Below are 20606 nucleotides of genomic sequence, written 5' to 3'. Positions count from 1 at the left end.
AAAAATGTACAGCTTAAAATTATAACATGAATAAATCGAAATAACTCATTAACTGACTGAATTTTGTTTCTTGCTTTTATTTCAACACGTCTTGTCGTTCCTGTTATCAATTCTGTCATAGCGGTTATAAATTCTGAAGTGGTGAATGTATGAAGCATATTCTTCTGACAACTTCGACATCTATTCATCAATATTGGCCCAAGCGCTAGAAATATTCATTTAATTTACGCAATGTACTATAAATGTTTTCATTTTAAGTTGCTGACTTTGTTTTTATGTATGTAATCCAAGTCACTCGTCTCAGTGGACTCACCGTTGTCAAACCTTAGGTTCCTTCCCATACTTGTTAAGCACGTCAAAGGTTTACACGCTGTTTCCTTAACCTAAAGGACATTTTAACATCCACTCACATCTAATAGATCATCTCTCAGTGGGCACTCTGGCTCTTCGGCATCTTTTTTAACGCTTCATTTAATTAACCAGAAAACAACACGGACGTGAACCAAAGCTATACTCTGATTGTATCGAAGGAAAAGACATTTTCAGCGCTGTCTTCAGTAATTCAAATCTTAATGCTGAAACAGTTTCATTTTCTAGTTAGATGCGTTTGGAAATGAGCTTTGTAGAAGTGGAATGTGGGGGAGGTGGTATCTGTCATTTGTTATCAGTGAGTCAGCCGTCTTGATAAAGATCCTTTGAATAATTCAGTTGTCAAAGTGCAGTTTGTCTACAAAGCAACCCTGAAAAGCTTAGAGCTGTCACACTAGCTTCAGATCCAACGTGTGTATTTCCATGTGTGTGTATAATAATGAAATATTAAAATTTTTTCCTGAACAAAAGCATTCCAAATCGTAGTGTGACAAGAGACCAGCGCTTGTGTCAAAGAACAACAAAATGTTTGTATGTGCGCAGTGTCTCATTTATGAATGAAATAACACAAGCAGACAAGAAAATATTCACCCTGTTATATATCATAGCCCCTAACATACACTTCTGGGATGTCAGATTTGTCTGTTTATCTGTGTGTTTGCGTTTGTGGTGATGAAATGACAGGCCAGGATTACAGCCTCTACCATAACTATATGGAGCAGATCCATTCACTGCGAAGACTCACACTCACTGCAGTGGACAATGGACACAAAGGAGTGTGTCCAGAGACAGTTTTTAAATTAATAATGAGCTCAGGGGACCAGGGGCTTTTCTCAAAGCCCAGATAGGCCATACCCCCCCCCCTCCCTCCCCACAATAACAATGATGAATTGTGTCTGCACACCTCCTCAGAGCGACAGTTTGTGGGGCAGATGAAATGGAGAGAGACTACAGAATTGGTCAGATACTCAGATCAAATGGCTCCTTTTTCAATTACAGAAGGTTCAGCTCCCCTGCAGAACAAGGCTAATTCCATTTTAACAACAAATACATTATGAGACATCTGTAGCTCCAAGGCAGATCTTTTTATTTCGGCCTGATCCAGCACCTGAGACGGACAGACTGCCCAGATGGCCTCATGAGTGTTTCACTGTCTGGGTCTTGTGAAGTCTCTTTGCTGCTCTGCTAATATGTGTTCACTGCACTGCAAAGATTGTACGCATGGTGATGCAAATGTCACAACCTGCACCGCCATTTTGGACTTTTGGTTTGCCATGTCTTTGTGCTCCTGTTCTTTGTCTGTCTCCGCCCCTCACCTGTTCCTGTTTTGTCTCATTATTACCTTGTTAATTTTATCCAATCCTGTGTTGCCCTGTTCAGTTCTCCTTCTATTTAAGTCCTAGTGTTTGCCTTGTACTTGGTCTATCGTTCTGTCACGCCTGGTGGTGTGGTGCAGGACCCAAGTGCAAAGACACGATGGTTGACAGTGATAAACAGAAGACTTTACTTAAAATGAAGATAAAAATACAAGTGCAAACTAATAAAAGCCAATAACAAAAAGGTGCAGCATGACAGAGTGCTCTAAAACACAAACAACGATAGACCAAGTACAAGGCAAACACTAGGACTTAAATAGAAGGAGAACTGAACAGGGCAACACAGGATTGGATAAAATTAACAAGGTAATAATGAGACAAAACAGGAACAGGTGAGGGGCGGAGACAGACAAAGAACAGGAGCACAAAGACATGGCAAACCAAAAGTCCAAAATGGCGGTGCAGGTTGTGACAGCAAAACCGGTGCTGTAGTATCAGGAGGGTTGCTACATTGCCAGAATTTACCTTTCTGTAATGTCAAGACATGTTTGTGGACCAGTTGTTAAAATGTATCTATCTACACAGCCATGCTTGTGGTATCCATGCATTTCAAAAATGTAAGTGTTTTCTCTCTCTCCCCTTCCCTCTCTTTCTCTCTCTCCCTTTCTCTCTCACACACACTCTCTCTCTCTCTCTCACACACACACACACACACACACACTCACTACAAAAATATACATACTACACTATGGATGCTTTCTGTTCCACGGAGTAAATCCGGGGAGGCTGCTCTGAACTGTTACCATGCCGACCGTTGCCATTGGCAATCAGGGAGGATGAGCGGGTATCGGTTAATCATGGGTAGGGATGTGTGTGAAACCCCTGCCCCTACAGATGGTACCCTCCAGGTCTCAGGAGAATTCCCCCCTACAGTTTTCAAAAGATTCAGCAGGTCCTGTTTACGCGTCCTTGTCAAGAGGCCTGATGGTGGAAAGAAAGCGCACAGAGATCCCGTGATAATGATATGATGAAATTGGAGAAATGGTCAATGTAGCCGCTAATGTGACTGAGCTGCAGGTGACTGACTGGATAGAACAACACGTGGAAGAAAGACGGGCATTTCTGGGAATTGAATAAATGTGAGTATGAAATAGTTAAAAAGCCCGAAATAAAGCAATAATAAAAACTTTATTTTGTTTTTTAAACTCCCATGTCACAACCATGAACAGTTATGAATCACAATATCACACTGACAGCCAACAGTCCTGCGGAATCTGGAACAAACAATACAGCGGCGCCCTCTAGTGGTCCGTGTATGTACTAGTTGTGCAAAAATGCATACGCTAACAGACAGAAATCTACAATGGAAAAAAGCCTGATGTAATTCATTTCAATATTTTCCTTTGTATAATTTAAACAAAAAGTGTATTGGGCGCAAAATCTTAAGTGCATTTCAATAATATCTCAAATGTGTTGCATTTCAGGATAGGAGCATAAAGAAATATGATTTACATGCAAAAATATAGCTAATATTAAAATAATCATACCGTAATTTAAATGTGCTTGTAAAATAGTACAGTTGTACTCTTAAACGTATAAATGTGTTTATTCACTCAATGTAAAGCAACAGGCAGCTTTCTCAGACTACATTAGCATGTACTGGAAACTTGGTCTAAAACATGGGGATGGGGATGGGGATGGGGATGGGGATGGGGCGGGGGCGGGGGCGAGGGCGGGGGGGGTCAGCGACGTCATTCATGTCTCAAAAACATTATAGGTGAAGTTCTCCTGTTTGGGATTGATCCTGAAGTTATAGGTTCCGATCTTCCGTCTGTGATAGAGTAGTCCCGCAATGCCAACAGCGCAGAAGAGACAAAGGCCCAGTCCCAGGAGGATGGCGCCCACAGTGTTGAGGCCATCCGCCGTCTCTTTGTTAACCACTTGGTTTGACATGCAGAGGACAGGGAACAAAATAAGACTGGTTAAAATAATACTCCTGAAGAAGATGCAATTTACTGAACACTGTATTATCTTTCTTTCAATGTTATCAGAAGATTTACATACCAAAGAGTGATCTGTGATAGGGTCCGCATGTGGCCTTTGCAGTCCCAATTAGATTTCTGGACCTCTGTGTCCTCTCCAAGCAATCCTATTGGACAAATACAGTAAGGAGCAGTAGGTGTCCTTTTTTTTCAATGAAAGCAGATGTTTTTATACTGTTACAATCTTTGAATCTTTGTTCAACGTTCAGCTGTTCGTATTCACGATGTGTCAGATGTCACATGACCTAAGGTCTTTTCACAAGGCCTTACTGTGTTCTCGAACACATCCAGAAAAAAAGTAGTTCATTTAAGGAAACAAGAAAATAAATTAGCGTGCAGAAAAGGGTCAAAGCAACCTTGCTAGGTCTGTTTTTCTTGTCACAAAAGACTGATGTCAGATTACTTCTTTCTTTGAGATTTCCATGTGACCGAAGTCTAGTTTCGGCGAACTCACGGGCAAGCAAGTGGCCACGGCGGACTCAATACAGATCTGGATCTGACAGTGAAGGTAGATGACACTCAGATCAACAAAGGAAAAGATTCGCACTGAGAGAAGTGATCTAGAGGAGTTTCCGTTCTGTAAAACTGTTGTGAAAGCGTTTGGTACTGGACAGCTGTGGAAAGGATGAACATATAAACAGTTAGTTGTTTAGAACAAAATAATTGTGTTTGAATAACATGCACTTCTCACGTATTTACCACTTCCTGATAGATAATACAAAGGAGAGAGAAAAACAGACCTATTTTCCAAGAACACATAATTAGTTGGTTCCAGGGGGTCATTGGTGGAAGTTGCCCAGCACTTGTTGATGACCATTTTGATTTGCGACAAGGTGGAGTTCACTGCCACCTCCACCACAACCTCCTCCTCAGGAGAGAGGGTGTAGTTTTGTGGCAGAGGCGTTGTTCCATTTAGCAGCCGAACGGTGACGTGAAACGTCCCGGATCCCGCCACCACATCTTTTATCATATCAGAAGGTCTAAAAGAAACACAAACAACTCAATTCATTCCTTTTAATCATGATTCCTCTTCTAATTTACGCATGCGGTTGGCACTTATAGTGGTTCTCATTCTCTCATACATTTGCATAACGATGGGACTGTTAGAGTCAGGGGAGACAGAGCGCTTGAAAAGAGTGGAAAAACAAGCACTATGGTTACAGTTGCTATGGGCGATGCTTACCCCGAGGGAGAGTATCCCGTGGAGATGATGATGCTGTTCCGGTAGGTGCAAATGATGGGCACCTGCAGACGCACTGTTGGCGCACTCGCTAACATACTCATGTTGTTATAGAGTGTCACCTGAGCAAAGTTATGAGTCTCATTCTGTAACACAAATATCAACAGTGTGTTTGGGTATAAATACAAAAAAGAGAGAGAGAAATACAGAGACATTCAGACAAGCTATTCAGTTCAAGCAGTTACATGCACCTATGTAGGATCTAGTATTTTGTATGTATGGTCAGTTTAACAGACATGGCCATTCAGAACGATCATCTAAACACAGGTTCAGGTTTCAGGCACTTACATGTATGAGAACAGTGCCACACTCATCCCAAGCCACAGTTAGTAGAACATGGGTGGTGTTTCCACCTCGGACTCCACACTCTGGCTGGCCCAGGTAGAGACAAGCCTCTGTAATTTGTTTTGCAGTTAAGAACTCCCTAGTTACTGTGACTGCGATTGAACCAGCCCTGCACTCCACAGCAATGGCCTCTGCGTGTGAGATGAGCGGAGCCGTGGTGGAAATGGATGTGGCTGTGGTTGTCACTAAAGCTGCGGTCCTGTTTGTCATCTCAGGAGCGGTTGCTGTGGTTGTCACTAAAGCTGCGGTCCTGTTCGTCATCTCAGGAGCGGTTGCTGTGTTAGTCACTGATGCTGTGGTCATGTTTGCCATCTCCGGAATGGTTACCGTGGTTACATTTGAGGTCAGTGGTATGGTTGTTTCTCTGTTAGTACTCTCCAGTGCAGCGGTAACAGTGCTGGTCACAGCTGTAGTGTTTGTCACAGCGTCAGTCATTGAGTTGATCGTATCATTGCCAACAGAGTTGTTTAGGACGATGGTTACAGCGTTAGACAGGGTGCTGTTTATAGTGTTGGTCGTAGAGTCACTAACAGCACTGGTCAGAGCGTTGATTGTGGCACTGGTCAAAGGGTTAGCGAAAGTGCTGGTTGGAGAATTGTTCACAGTGTTGCTTGTAGTATTAGTCATGGATGTGGCGGATCCTGTCATTGGACTAGTCAGTGGGCCTGAGGAGGTTGTTGTCATCATGGTGTAACTAGTTGTTAAGGGACCGTTGTTTCTGTCTGTAGTTGTGTATATATGGGTGGATAGAGTTGGTGGTACAGTAGTTGAAATGGCTTGTGGAACGGAGGGGGGAAAAAAAACAAAACTTTTTGGTCAGTAGATATAACTTCATACAAAGAGAAAGCAGCTTTTTTTTGCCAAGTAACATGCAACACAGGATTGTTTGCAATCAAATATCCAAGAGTCATATTATCCAGTTTCAGCATATCTGACCTCCAGGCCTCCAGGATATTATCTCATACCTCACTGTGCTTCTTTAGAGAAGACAATATCGCAATGGAATATCAAACATCAGTCTTTTGGGCACAGCTACAGCACATGCAAAACTTTCACTTTTTCATTTAAGCTACTGAGAACTAAAAGAGAAACGGAGATACACGAGATTAAAATTCATAATGAAACTGATAAGCCAGGGTGATAACGTTGTGCAGGTTTGCTGAAGATGCATTTATCATTTTTCCGCATTGCATCTATCTTCAGTCTAATTCCGTTAAATATGTACAAAGCCGCCTCAGGCGCCGATGTTACCGCTTTAAAATGCTGTACCATGTCTATGTGCAGGACGGGGAGGTTTGCTAAAGAGTGAGAGGCTCTCTGGGGATGGATTGCAGTGTGATTGTGCTGGAGCAGGTATAACAAGACCCAAGATAAAAGGAGACTCTTCTGCATACAGCTCTGACCCGGTCTATCTGAGAGTGATTCCAGTGAGTCAGATATAGCTTTGGTTCCCCAGTGTCTTAAAATATTGCGTGTTCTCATGGGTTTGGGACCATTATCAATATTTAAAAACACAACAGAAATGATGCACTTTCCCCTGACTCAACTACAGCTGTCACTCTTCAAACTGACTTAAATCAGAGCCGTAGTGGTCTGCTCTCCACTGGCCTCAACTTTAATCAGTTCCATGGGTCACTGTCCTGTGGCGCTTCTGTGTTTGAGAAAGCGTTGCCTTTGCCTTGAAACGTGTGCGTAATTATACCTGTGCATACGCGTCCCGGCACGCTTGGGTTGGAGTCCGTGAAGCCGTCCCTGCACACACAGGTGTAGGAGCCCATGGTGTTTACACAGTCTGCCCACCGAGAACAATCAGTGTCGTTCAGCGAACACTCATTCAGATCTGACGACAGAAATTCAACAGGTTATCCAAAAATATAATCATAACCACGGTTGTTATCGTTATAATAAACATAATAACAACTTCATCTTCAAACCATACCAGAGTACAAGCAAGAGCTGTTTTCTTAAGCAAAGGGAGAAAAGAATGAATCACCAACATGTGATTAAAGGATGACCTAGATACGCCTCTTAGATAGGGTGTGCAGCATATCTCCATGAAGTAATGGAGTTGTGATGCCCACGCCCATAATATAATAATACGGCATAATGATATGCCTAAGAAGTTCAAGATACCCTGTATAGTGATGTTTCTGTCCACGCTGAGTCTGGTGCTGTTTAGCAGAGAGCCCATTAGAGCAGCAGAGACACTCATGGTGTTCTGTGTGCTGGTGGGCATGAAGACAATGCGGAAGTCCACCACCACGCTGCCACGGGACAGCCTTGTGATCTCCACCCGAACTTGCCCGGAGTCGACTAACTGTTGGATGTCTGGAGGAAGGGACAGCCGGATCTAGGGTTGCATGAGAGATGAGCACGATCACATTTAACGAAATTGGAACAAAACCAACTAAGCTACTCTAACATTCAGGAAAGTTTTACGTTTAGGTTTAAGATGTGACCTAATAGGTCCGCATTACCTGCTACTGATATAACATTAACATTAACATTAAGGATATGTCTGTCAGGATTTTGTATGGGCAATTAAACAAAAACTACAAATCCAAAATGTTCATCAGAACCTCATTCTGAATCATCCAGGAGAGTTGCTTGAACTCTTCACTTTCAGGATTTTGCATTGAATCGTTGAATACCACGTTGGTCAAGCGGGCAGATGCTGCTAGCGTTTGTGCGGCTGCAGGAAGGAGACATGCTACATTAGAGCATCCTTATCCCTTCCCCGGTGACTACAGTTAAGTCCTCTTCTACACAGAGTGACAGGACTATGCACAACCCAGACAGTAATTTACATTGTTTTGTATGGACTGGACAGAGACCGCACACTTTATTTGAGTTTTGCTGATGTGCACTAAAACACATTTGCTCTGATTTGCGATAAAAACCAACGTCGTGATTTAAACAAGGGTAAAAGTTCAGAAGCCGTTACCTGTCCTCACACGTAACTCGGCAGTGATTCCCTGATTTCCACAGCGGTCAGATGGAGTGATGCAGACTGTGTAGAGAACACCTGGCTGCAGCTGTGATATCTCCAAAGAGCTACGTGTTGTCTCAAAGGTGTTCAGCAAAGCAGACCCCTGCTGCACCACCACCTGGAACGTGTGCCCGCTCTGGGATTGGACAGTCCACGACAAACAGAAGGAGGAACCAGTGACATTAAAGGACGCTAGATTGGTGATTGAAGGTATTTCATCTGAGACAAAAAAAAAAAAAAAAAAAACAGAGAAAAGAGAAATCATTCAATCCAAAGGCTTTGATTGGAGAACCATGTTTGATTGTGGCTAGACTGCTAAAAGAGGTCATTTTCAGTTAGAGCCCACCCTATTCTGCTTTCAGTTTAAATGCATACAACTGATACTTGTTTGAGCCGGAAGACCACGCAGAAAACTAGGCGTCTTTGGAATAGCATCTTGTTATGTACTCAAGGATAAATGTTATAATTGTTCTTATTGCTATGAATGTTATAATTGTCATAACTGTTTTGAGGTACATACTACACATGACGAGAGGAGTGCTATTGGAAATGTTGCCAAATCCTGTAGTCTGTTCAAAAGAGGACGTCCGGGATGGTGAAGAGGTGATCCCCCAGCTACTTGTGAATGAATCATTTCCTAAAATTTGGGTTAAAAGCAAAGTGGACGCAGAGAGACCAGAAAAATAAATCAGGAATCAAAGGCTTAAAAGGAAGAAACGGGAATTTTCACACGGAGAAAGAATGAGAGGAAATAGGCTGGAAAAACAAAGAGAGTCTATGGAAATTGTAGGAGGAGAGTCCTGTTCTAAGCATTATGAATTCTATTATATTTCTATTCTTCTATTTTTGTATTCTGTTGTGTTGTATGCTATGTTTTCAATTCAATAAAATGTTAATCACAAAAATAAATAAATTCTATTATAAACTTTACCTGTAGTTGGATATGTTGCAGTCGAGGCGTCAGCAGAGATGTTAGGAGAAACCCAAGACAGGCTGCTGAAATTGAATGTCTGTATCTCTGATACCGGTGTGACCACAACTGGAGTGATTCTGCTGGCATTTGAAAAGGTCACAGACTCACTAGTGTTCTGCCACTGCGGCAGGTCTGTGGTCACGCTTTGATTCTGTGAAACTAAGTTAAAAATACCTGTCTTGATGGGATGGAAAGATGGAAATATACTTGGTCGTATGTTACTGTAATGGTTTTTATTTAACCACGCTCAAAAGCACAAGGCGTTTCCTCCGCTCACCTTGGCAGAGGAGCCCCGGGAGGCTGGTGTTTTGGTCCGTGAACCCAGGCAGGCAAGTACAGGTGTAGGAGCCCTCTGTGTTCACACAGTCTGAGTGAGGGGGACAGCTGTTGAGTTCAGCAGAGGCACATTCATCCACATCTGCAGAGAAATAATCATATCATAGCATTAAAATTCATATAGTTAAAAAAATTTTAAAAAAGCACATTGCATCATTGCATGTGTTGTGGGGTTCTGATTTGATTTTTCAATGTGCTTGTTCATTGTTAGAGGACTAATTTGTGTGTGTGTGTGTGTGTGTGTGTGTGTGTGTGTGTGTGTGTGTGTGTGTGTGTGTGTGTGTGGTGTGTGTGGTGTGTGTGTGAATGTGGATGTCAGAGAGAGAGAGAGACATAAAGAGATCGAGGGACAGATGTTAATGACAGGTTTTCTGTTCTCACAGGAAGGTCTCCAGTGTTTATTGGGAAGTCAGTGCTTTCACACTTGTTGTGTCAGATTGTCAGCTTTTCCTGGTCACAGCGGTCTGTTTTCTCTGAATCATGTTCATTTTCATAAAGCTAACAGAGATAAAATAACAGACTCAGACACATACATGCATCATCACGTTCACATGTGCGTCGCATATACACGCCTACCCGCACACACACGCACACGCACACACACACATACACACACACACACACACACACACACACAAACACCCAGACGAATTGTCCCTGTTTACAATGCCATAAGGAGGCGTGTCTCACTCTGTGCTATAAACTATGTACCTTCCACATTCACAGCTGTCACCTCTTCGACGCGTTCGATGAGGAGGTGGAGCTTAGAGGACAAATCAGAAAGGGTGAGTGTTGTAGGTGAGCCAATGAGGAGGGAGGAAGATGTAGTGAATACTCCTGCAGGCCATGACTCAACATGGTGGACGGAAATGACAGAAGAGATCAAAGCCCCTGTTACCTAAAACACACAAAAAAGTAGGATAGCATCAACAACGCCTGTTAATCAGTGTGATTTGTTCAAATGTAACGAATTTATCAGCAAGTCCCCTTTGGACTGAGTAAGCTACTCTATTATATCACTTACCACAGAGTGTAACAACCTGGTGTGGTTTAGGATACCACTGTCCATAGCCACTAGATGCTGGTATTCCATCTTTAACGTGATGGTCAGGTTAAAGCACGAGCCTCTGTCAACTTAACCAGGGAAATATTAGTGTGTCAACATGACACGGCCTCAAAATAGGCATTGTCATCAACATTTTCTATTAAGTTTAAGGACTAAAGACTCTCAAGTTTCATCAGTCCTAAACGTCTGGATCTAAAAAATTGCCAAAGACATTCAATATCTGACTGATATTCTCCCAGCGCAATAAAAGTTGATTTCTTAAAGTACTTACTAGATGGTAAAGCATTAGAACAGCGGAAAACTCCGTTAATCTGGCAACATTTCTGCAGTCCTGGGCAATCAGTGTCCCATTCACATTCAGAAGTACAGGAAGACATGTCCACCATGTCATGTGTAGGGCAGAGGCCTGGTTTTGCTGTGAACTCAGCACTCCTATTGAGGGCTTATGAAAACAACACCAACACAAAGAACTATAACAATCTGAGAACAAGTGATGTATCTCTATTCCAAAAGACCTTGGCATAAAAAAATGCGAACAGATATAAACATCTTTGCAGATAACCGAAAATAACTGAATACTCCACACAGCAATACCTGGTGTCCCTTGTGTATCACACCTCAGCATATTTCACCATAGCAACTTGGACCTCACATACTGTTGCACAAGCAGAGGCAGGCCTAATGGATACTCTGTTCTTGGCTTCCGGCTAAAAGGTTTTAAGATCATATTAATACTCACGCAAAGCACAGTAACTGCCCACTTGGACGAAACCACTGCAGCATCTGGTGACCTGTTTTTCAGTCACGCTGACCTCAGTCCGATAAGCAATTTTGTAAAGGGTGACTTCACACGTTCTCCAGGGCAACCACCCCCCACAAGATCTTCTCTGGGTGTAGGGGGTTTTATATGAAATGACAGAACTTGTAAGCATTGGCTCAACACCCTCACATAAATGGTAGCCTGACAGAGACAGATCATAACCTGAAATAAAATAAATTAAGAAAAAGAAATAATGAGGTATGATGAAGTCTTTCCACAATTCCATTCTCTTCTGTTAAATAATATCTCAAAGGTATCCGTGAGTGATCCCATCAGCCAAGTATTTCTGACAAAAATGTAAAGCTGAATAAACTTAGATATGTTAGTTTGTTCCTTTCACTGAAACAGACACACATTGTGCACGAATATAGAAAGGAACCACAACTGACATTTTCCCCTGTTTTAACCAATCAAAATAGTTCTGCATCATTCAGGGAGAAATTATTTTAAAGAAAGGTAAATGAGGTGTTTAATCTTTGAACAAGACATTTCACCAAGAACATATCCAAATCCTCTATTTCAGCATGATTATTTTGGAAATATTACAGGAAAAGGTTAAATGAAATGTTTTACCCGTTACAAAACAGAAATATCATGCAAAAAACAACTAAGAGAAAAACCCTTTTCTTACCGTTATACAACGTGTTATGTCCCTCACCAAAACCATGGAACAGTGACACTAAACAGGCAAAAATGACCCAATCCATTTTGAAGGTACCAAATTCACGTTGTGTTTATGAGTCATGCTAAACCATCATAATCTCCAACTGAGTTTCCCTATCGGATTCGTACATATACTTTGAGTCACTGATCTCTCTGGTGCCTGTTCAGTCCCTTACCCTCCTCCACAAACGCCCTTCAGTTCCCTTGTGCGTTTACTGTTGTACCTGTGTTTACCTGAACAACTAGAAACGGCACAGAGAAATGCATACGTAATGAATGTCTTATCCTGTCTTTGGTGGCCGGTACTCTGGAATTAAAATCACACCGCCATGATTTTGACTTTTTTTTTTTTTTATTGCTTTGAATTTGTTCAAAGATTGATATTGAACTGTAGAGAGCTTTTCTAGGGCTTGCCCTTGTTATTTTTCAACGTACTATTTTTTTTTTATTATCTTTCTGTGTTTTTTTTTCTCTTCAGGCCTCACCTTTTTAAATGAAGAGAAAGAGAGAGTTGAGACTTTAACAGAGTCCTTCTCTGTAGCATCCCTTTATATTTATATGTGTGTGTATATATGTGTGTGTGTGTGTGTATAATATATGCTTTTTTTTCATATTTATACAGAAATGTTTTGACAGGAGGTGATCTTGGAATAGCTCCACTGTAGGTCTCAGCTGACTTCATTTTCACCCTGGTAATCCTGGTGCTGTGTGTACTCTCCCATCCTCAACCACTTCCTTCTCTTCAGGAACCATGAAACACTAAGCTGGAAACACAACCTGATTTTTGGATCTACTGTCAGCTGTAAATTTGTGTCCTTGACAGTACTTATGTTTAAAAAAAAACCCTTATGATCATTATCTCTGGCTATTGTTCCAAAGTGCATATAAATTGTAAGCATTCCACAGCTGATGTCACAATATGTTAGAACAGTTGTGTTCTTCTACAGAGGACTATTACACAAAGAAAAAAAAACAAAAAGATGGACGTGAGAAGATTCAGTTATATGATAAAAATATAATAACAGATGTAAGACAAGCACGGACACCATGGAAACCATGGGAGCCTTTCCATCCGAATCCAAAAGTAGAACGGTACACACAGACACACACACAGACACGCACGCACACACGCACAAACACACACACACGCACATGCAGATATAACAGATCTCCGTCCAACATGCTCATTTGGCTAAATCTAGTAACTGTTAATTAATGTAGTGTAAAAATGAACCCAATTAATGAATTGCTGGTGCTATGAGTGACTCATGACATTCTCAGACAATGTGCCAAACAGAGGGAGGTGGAAGGAGATGAGGTTGTCTTGTATAGTTGGAGGATAGCCACTATGAACATCAAAAAACAAAAAATACAAAATCATACATTAGATAATTTGGGAATTGTCATTCAAAATAAGGCATAACCTTTTCTAATCACCCTTTGCCCAGTAGATTACGGGGTGCAGATGGCTCCGAACTGCACTGAGGATTATTCACTTCTGAAAAAAATAGATTGCCTCTTACATTTTCCTCTAAAACTGTTTATTGAAAAAAAGAAGAAAAAAAAAAAAACCAGGTCCACAATAATCTCAAAATCTTGAAGGTACTCGCCTCCACAACTCATACATTATTGTCGCTCCAGATCCAGGTCTTATTCATCAGACAATTTCCAGAAATAATAAAGTTAGAATCTCTGAGCATCTGAAAGTGGATCTGAAAGGTCACGTTTTCCTTTTTGCTGCTGCACACAGTTTTTTGCTTTCGATTTGCTTTCCCAGAAAGGGTTGCTGGAACAGGTAAACACAACTTCAGCTCCCCCCATGGGGTGCAGGTAATGAGTGTATGCTCACACACCTCTGTCATGAGCTTTATTAATTAGATCACTTTAATTAGTTTCACTGGGGCAAGCTGTTCTCACGCTGTTTGAAAGGTGCATCCAGGAAATGTTTGCCAAAGTAAGATGCTGCAACAAGTTTCAAATGATAAGGGTTTTTTTTTTCAGAAAAGAAAAGTGAAAGAGACAGAACAAATGCGTGAAATGAAAAAAAAAAACCCTTGTGTACAATAAAATCAATGAACATGAAACAGCAACTCTGGGAATAACCCATGTGAATTTGTTCTTTATACTGTGTTATAATCTATCCATAAATGTTGTGTTGAATACATCACCTAATATATCCAAAGGTGAAATTGTATACTGTGTCTTTAACAAGTTTATGCCTACGTGCAAGCTCTTCCAGTTTTAAATCTGTCTGTCATCCTCCGGTTATTTCCTACATGAACGCCCACACAGCATAAGCAGCCTATCACAGCGCAGCACACGTGACGAGCGCTCTTAGCGATGACCTCATCCCTGGAGTGGGATGACGTCAAATACAAGATGGATGGAATCACGGCTGGTATATGCTCAACGCAACTCTGAAATAAAGTCGTGTTTTGGTGCTCCGTGGGAATAAAAACACACTACAAAGGTAAATTGCTGTCCTAAACAACTTTATTTCATTTTAGATTACGATATTGCGTAAATAAGATAAGTCCTGTTCGGGAAAAGCAGTCTTTCCTGACGTAACGCTGAGGTGGTTTCTTTCTATCTCCTCGCGCATAAGCTACTCTTGTATCTGTTGTACTGGATGTTGCGTCTGCGCTCAGAGTGAAAATGTCAGAAGCGGGTGTGTGCGCACGCTCGTGCTTACAGTCAGTTTAGCTTGTGCTTTGATACAGAAGCATGCATACTTCAATGTACAGCTGAGAGACGCATGTAATGATGCTGACCCATATGATGCGTTAGCTTCAATGTCTACTGTCGTTGCGACAGAAATTGTTTGCTAGATTATTTCTCGTTTAATAGGTGTACCATGCGAATTTCGCAACGCGAGCATGGCCGTTAGGAAAGTTCGCGGACCGTTCGCCAGTGTGGTTACAAAACTGAACGTCAACACACACGGAGCCGCAGCCACGTCTTTTTCTGACCAAATACTGTGTTGTCTAGTACAGGCCAACTGTATCCATGATGTAATCTGCTGTAAAATCGCGCATGCGTCAGACTGTTGGAGGGCCGTAACCTTTTGTTTACACTGAACTTCACAAACAGAAGTTTGTAGTGACAAGGTTACACACATAGCATATGTATGACACTGTAGTTTTCAGATCATTTTTGGGGGGCAAAAGACTTAGTAAGGCAACACCTACTCTTGAACTGCAGATGGTGTTGCAGTCACCTGATCGTACTAAAAATGAGTTACAATTCTCAAAACAACAACTGTGCATTTTGGCAGTTGTTCACTGTTTTCTTTAGTTGGTTTACCACAGTTATGTTTTTGTCCAGTTTTCTGCCAAAACACCTGGTAAAGCAACACTCGTTCTTGAATTGCAAAAAAATGTTGCCGTCACTTGGCTGTCATTAAAATTACTTGCATCTCTATTCTAACAAACCTCTGACTTGGGCTGTTGTTCAATGTGTTTTCTTGTAATAGGTTTATCACTGTGATGTTTTTTTTTTGTCATTAATGCTTAGTTGTCAAACCTTTTGTGACTTAGAATGTATTATTCAGTTTGTTTATGTCAGAGTTTCATTCTGCATATTAGAATGCGGCATTCAATATTGCTGTTTCACAAAAAAAAATCTTAAACTGTGTTCACTTAATAGCTGTGACACACAGACAGATAGAAGATGCATATTTCACACAATTCACAGATCCACATACTTTAAAGAAATGTAACTGTACTGAAATGTTTTGGGGGGAAAAAATGATTTTTTTTTTCTTTTTTTTCTTTATTCTTTTTTTTTTTGTTTTTTTGCTTTGCAGCCAAAATGGAGAGCTTGGTGCATTACAGCAACCCTGCGCATGCCATTTCGCTGCTGGGTGTCCTCAATGAGCAGCGACTGAAAGGCCAACTTTGTGACATTGTGCTTGTCGTGGGGGACCAGAGGTACCAGGCCCACAGGAGTGTGCTCGCAGCAAGCAGTGAGTATTTTCAATCTCTGTTTGCCAGGAGGGACTCGGAGCACCGTACGGCTGTCCAGCTTGACTTCTGCGAGCCAGAGGCCTTTGAGATAGTGCTGAACTACATCTACTCATCCTCACTGTTTGTGGATAAATGCAGCTTGGCTGCCATCCAAGAGCTTGGTTACAGTTTAGGAATTCCCTTCCTGACCAACATCATGTACACAAGACCTCAGGTGTCCTACTGCGTTTCCAGGAAGAGAATGTCCTTTTCAGAAGAGGACGACAGCACTTACCAGAAGAGGAGCGTTATCGTACGACAAGGACACGGCGATCAGCCCGACGTGGGCATCTCGCATCGGAGAGCTTTACATCAGCACGGAAAAGCACTCAAACAGTCTACCCCAATGAGCACCGAGGAGACCCCACCTACCCACCCTTTCAAAGAACGAGGCAATTTTTCAGGGCATGCAAAATCAAATGCAACTGAGAGAAGCGCTCCTATTATCAGCAGAACATCTGAAAAACTCTCAAAAGAGTCTGATTCTAAACCTATTAGTTCTACTCCAGCCTCAATCCTGAAAGGACAAGCAACAACAACACCATCTGTCAGGCCACAGTTGACCTCCTCTGTATCTTTTAGTGAATCCCAAATACATTATGCAAGATTACCACCGGATCCAGCTTGTGACGCAGCAGAGGACCAGTTGGAGCCGTTGTACAGTGCCAAGCCAGCTTTTTCAAGCCATCAAGGTGAAAACAAACAAACTGTTGACAGGAGTGGCCCGCTTATTAAAAGTCTTCTGCGTAGGTCCTTATCTATGGATAGCCCTGTTCCTGTCTTCTCTCCAGCTCTTGAGCTGAAAGATTCGCAAAGCAGAGAACAGTCTGTGGTAAAACTGGTGTCAAAAAGGACAGAGTCACCTCCCTCAGAGAGCAAGCATCAGGCAACAAAGGGTGTTCCGCCACTGATACTCAGGTCGACAGAGTCTGACACATGTAAGAAAGAAGACGCTCAGGGAGCTGAGGTTCATGTGAAAACAGAACCGAGCAGCCCTCTGGCTGACCCCTCTGATATCATTCGTATTACGGTTGGAGATAATTTACCGGTAAACCTCAGAGACTTTCAGATGAACTTTGATGAGAGCTCCAGAGGCTACATCAATCATTCTGCAAAGAGGAAGGTCAAAATGGACAGTAACAGCAGCCCATATAAGAGGTCGAGGGGTAAAAATGAAGCTCACCTTGCACAGGACGATGGCACGCTTGCCGATGCATCTTTCCATTCCAAAGTGGACAACGGTAATGAGGAGCCAGGTGAATTGAGGCCAAACAAAATGTTTAAATGCTGGAACTGTCTGAAAGTATTCAGATCAAATGCAGGTCTGTATCGTCACGTCAACATGTATCACAACCCAGAAAAGCCGTACGCCTGTGATATCTGTCACAAGCGTTTCCATACCAACTTCAAAGTCTGGACCCACTGCCAAACACAGCACGGCGTTGTACAAAACCCTGCCCCCTCCTCTAGCGCCTACTCAGTGTTGGATGAAAAATTTCAGAGGAAGTTGATTGATATAGTACGTGAGCGTGAAATAAAGAAGGCCTTGATTTTGAAGCTCAGGAGAAATAAACAAGTTTTGCAATCTCAACCATTCGGGAAAAAAAGTCGAAGGTCAAGATCTACCTATGGGTGCCCTTACTGTGGAAAAATCTTCTGGTTTCAGTCCCAGTTTAAGCAGCACCTCAAAATGCATTCACCAGAGAAATCTAACCAAGACGGAGAGGGGGAGAGTGATGTGCACGAGAAGCGAGACCAGGTAGATCCCCTTAAAGTGAACCAAGGAAACGATGTGTACTCTTGTAGACTGTGCAGTGAGAAACTTTCTTCTCCAACTGAACAAGGGGAGCATGAGAGGGGTTGCAGGTATGCAACTGTTTGCCCCTATTGTGGACTCAGATTCTCTAGCACATTAGTTAAAAAAGACCACGAGGCCCATTGCAAGTACAAAAAGCTGACTTGCCTTGAGTGCATGCGAACTTTTAAATCCTCCTTCAGCATATGGCGGCACCAGGTAGAGGTTCACAACCACAACATGATGACTGTTAGGGAGCAACTCACCCTTAGCCACCAGGAGAATAGTGGTGAAGCCAAAGACCCCATAGCTCCAACCCCTTCCGAGGAGCACACTGGAGCAGGCAACTCCAGAGAGGACACCGCCGTTTATAGCGACTCCTCAGCTCCACCTATGTTTGATTCAGAAGATTCCTCGTCGTACGTCCCAGAGGACCTCAGCACTGGGCACCATCAGGGAGAACTGCAGGTGAAGGAGGAGCCGCAAGAAGAGGCGGTCTCCGACCGGGAGACCGCGGCCGCCGTGCCCGTCGAGTCTGAAGAGCGAGACGTGTGGCCGTGTGAGAAATGCGGCAAGCTCTTCAGGACGCACAAAGATCTGGAACGACATCAGGAGCTGCTGTGTCACATCAAACCTTTCATCTGTCACATCTGCCACAAAGCTTTCAGGACCAACTTTCGCTTGTGGAGCCACTACCAATCTCACATGTCCACACCTGACGAACTTGGGACGAGAGGGTTCGACAGGCGACCGTCATCTCCATCTCCTTCGCCGCCCCTGTCCACGCCCACCACTGCAGGGCCTCCTGCACAGCCGGCATCTCCACCCAAAGTTCCCCAGCCTCGGGACTTGAAAGTGACCCCCACTGAAGAGGAGCCTAGCGGCTCTTCCTCGATTACCAAACACCAGAGGCCGGAGCAGGACAAACTAGAGGATAATGATGCCTCTCTGGCCAAGGTGGATACCACAGATAAGCCTCTTGCACCTCAGGAATCAGACACGTTGTTTTACCATGCCCCCACTCTCTCAGCCCTAACATTTAAGCGGCAGTATATGTGTAAGCTCTGTCACAGGACCTTCAAGACTGCATTCAGTCTCTGGAGCCATGAACAGAGTCACCTGTAAGGTTGCTATGGCAAGTATTAAACTCGTTCTAGCTGCTAAATTGTAGCCCATTTCAACAATATTTGTAGTCAGGTATGATTCTTGAGATGATCAGTGGATCTAGTCTTGGTAATCAACCCCATTGATTTCAATTTTTTTTTTTTTAATTATTGAATGCCAAGTTGTGTAACCAACAGTACATCTTAGCAGTCTCCAGCCAAATCTAAGGTTCAAATGCACGCATAGCTAAATTGACTGTTTTGGAAACCATTCCTCTGTAACATATTGCTATAGCAACAAGGAACAAGGAATGAATGAGTAGTCCTAATTTTGTACAAAGCATTATTATTAATATTTTTTTCCCCTCACATTGGATCCATGTCATTTTGTTTGCTTTTGTTACATTAGCTGTATACAGAAATCCCAAGCTGCATTCTACTTCTGGAGAAAGTGCTTTAATATAGGTTTGCTGTGGTGATGTATTGTTTTTTTAGTGGCCTTTTACACTTTTTAATTGACAAAGTCTCCCTAAATAGCTATGATTTTTGCAGTCTAAGGTCTAGATGAATTGAATATTCATATATGTTCCTTGTACTCTATTTGAAAATTTATTCATTTTCATGTTGTAGTTCACAACATATGGCTTAGCCTGATGTTATAAATGGAAGTGATTTTGATATTTTTCAGAATTTCTTGTAAAGTAGGACGCATTTCGCAGACATGACATTCCGGGGGCAAAAAAAAAGAAAGAAAGAAAGAACAAATCCACTTTTGTTTAACCTTAAATTAACTCCTCTTGGGTTTTAACTAAAAATAGTCAACAGTTTCCCCTATTCACATTTACTGGTGGCTGTACTGTCTTATCGAGTCCGATGATCGAATAATTTTTTTTTGGTGACACTCTGATCAAGGATTGGCAGAGGTGTTCTTTGTCTTGGTTATGCGCAATTCACTGTTCCTGGAATTAAAAAAAAATATTCTGTTGGGCATTTGAGTTGCACTTCTGTAATTTCAAATCCATGTTTTGTTGTCATGTTACTGATCATTCGATTTAAACACCTCAGACTAAGAATATGAATTAGAGTGGATTTCTGTTAATCTATGACAGAGTAAATGACTAAATCATTAACACTCATTTTTATTCACCAGACAGGTGTAGGGGCAGCTGACAAGGTGATCTTCTGAGTTGTCCACTGTGCCAAAGTGATATTTGAAATGAATACTTACATTGTGTTTTGGTTTTGTGTAAAGGAGTTGATAATAATTCAATTTTGATTTAATTCTGCTTTCTTGCCATTGGTTACAACTGCTCCTCCTCTGCCTTATATAAAGTGTTGTTATGTCTGGTAACAGGGCTGGGTCTGACATTTGGTCACTCATAACTGTGTAATGGTTTTAGTTGAGCACATATGAAGAATTATCAGTGGCTGCAATGAACAAATGGGAGGCATATGTACAGAAGACTGTCTAAATCATGGTGTGCATTTTTTTTTTGGCATGTGTGTACAGAACATGCAATATATATATACATATATATATATATG

At 42.1% G+C, this 20606-nt stretch overlaps 2 protein-coding genes across 2 annotated transcripts; one reads left to right on the top strand and one right to left on the bottom strand.

Annotated features, from left to right (window-relative positions):
* Window positions 1-3440: 3440 nt before the first annotated feature.
* Window positions 3441-12203, bottom strand: umodl1 (uromodulin-like 1). Its single transcript, XM_030792233.1, has 15 exons — window positions 12128-12203; window positions 11416-11658; window positions 10948-11118; window positions 10635-10744; window positions 10322-10508; window positions 9552-9692; window positions 8257-8520; window positions 7892-8004; window positions 7446-7662; window positions 7015-7152; window positions 5256-5977; window positions 4911-5053; window positions 4468-4707; window positions 4157-4341; window positions 3441-3625 (listed from the first exon to the last, which is right to left on the bottom strand). Exons 1-15 carry the CDS (start codon window positions 12201-12203, stop codon window positions 3441-3443), a joined length of 3135 nt encoding a protein of 1044 aa, XP_030648093.1.
* A 2366-nt stretch (window positions 12204-14569) lies between these two features.
* zbtb21 (zinc finger and BTB domain containing 21) lies at window positions 14570-19150 on the top strand. Its single transcript, XM_030792733.1, has 2 exons — window positions 14570-14629; window positions 15965-19150. Exon 2 carries the CDS (start codon window positions 15970-15972, stop codon window positions 19081-19083), a length of 3114 nt encoding a protein of 1037 aa, XP_030648593.1. The 5' UTR covers window positions 14570-14629; window positions 15965-15969; the 3' UTR covers window positions 19084-19150.
* Window positions 19151-20606: the final 1456 nt, after the last annotated feature.

Source organism: Chanos chanos, chromosome 15, assembly GCF_902362185.1.
Source record: "Chanos chanos chromosome 15, fChaCha1.1, whole genome shotgun sequence".
NCBI lineage: Eukaryota > Metazoa > Chordata > Actinopteri > Gonorynchiformes > Chanidae > Chanos > Chanos chanos.
This window is presented reverse-complemented; position numbering and strand designations above follow the sequence as displayed.

Coding starts and splice junctions, on each gene's coding strand:
- umodl1 (XM_030792233.1), bottom strand. CDS start 12,203: ATGGATTGGGTCATTTTTGCCTGTTTAGTGTCACTGTTCCATGGTTTT. Junction 10,509..10,634: donor CCAGGTTGTTACACTCTGTG/GTAAGTGATATA, acceptor TGTGTGTTTTAG/GTAACAGGGGCTTTGATCTC. Junction 7,663..7,891: donor CCTGGATGATTCAGAATGAG/GTTCTGATGAAC, acceptor ATGCAACCCTAG/ATCCGGCTGTCCCTTCCTCC.
- zbtb21 (XM_030792733.1), top strand. CDS start 15,970: ATGGAGAGCTTGGTGCATTACAGCAACCCTGCGCATGCCATTTCGCTG.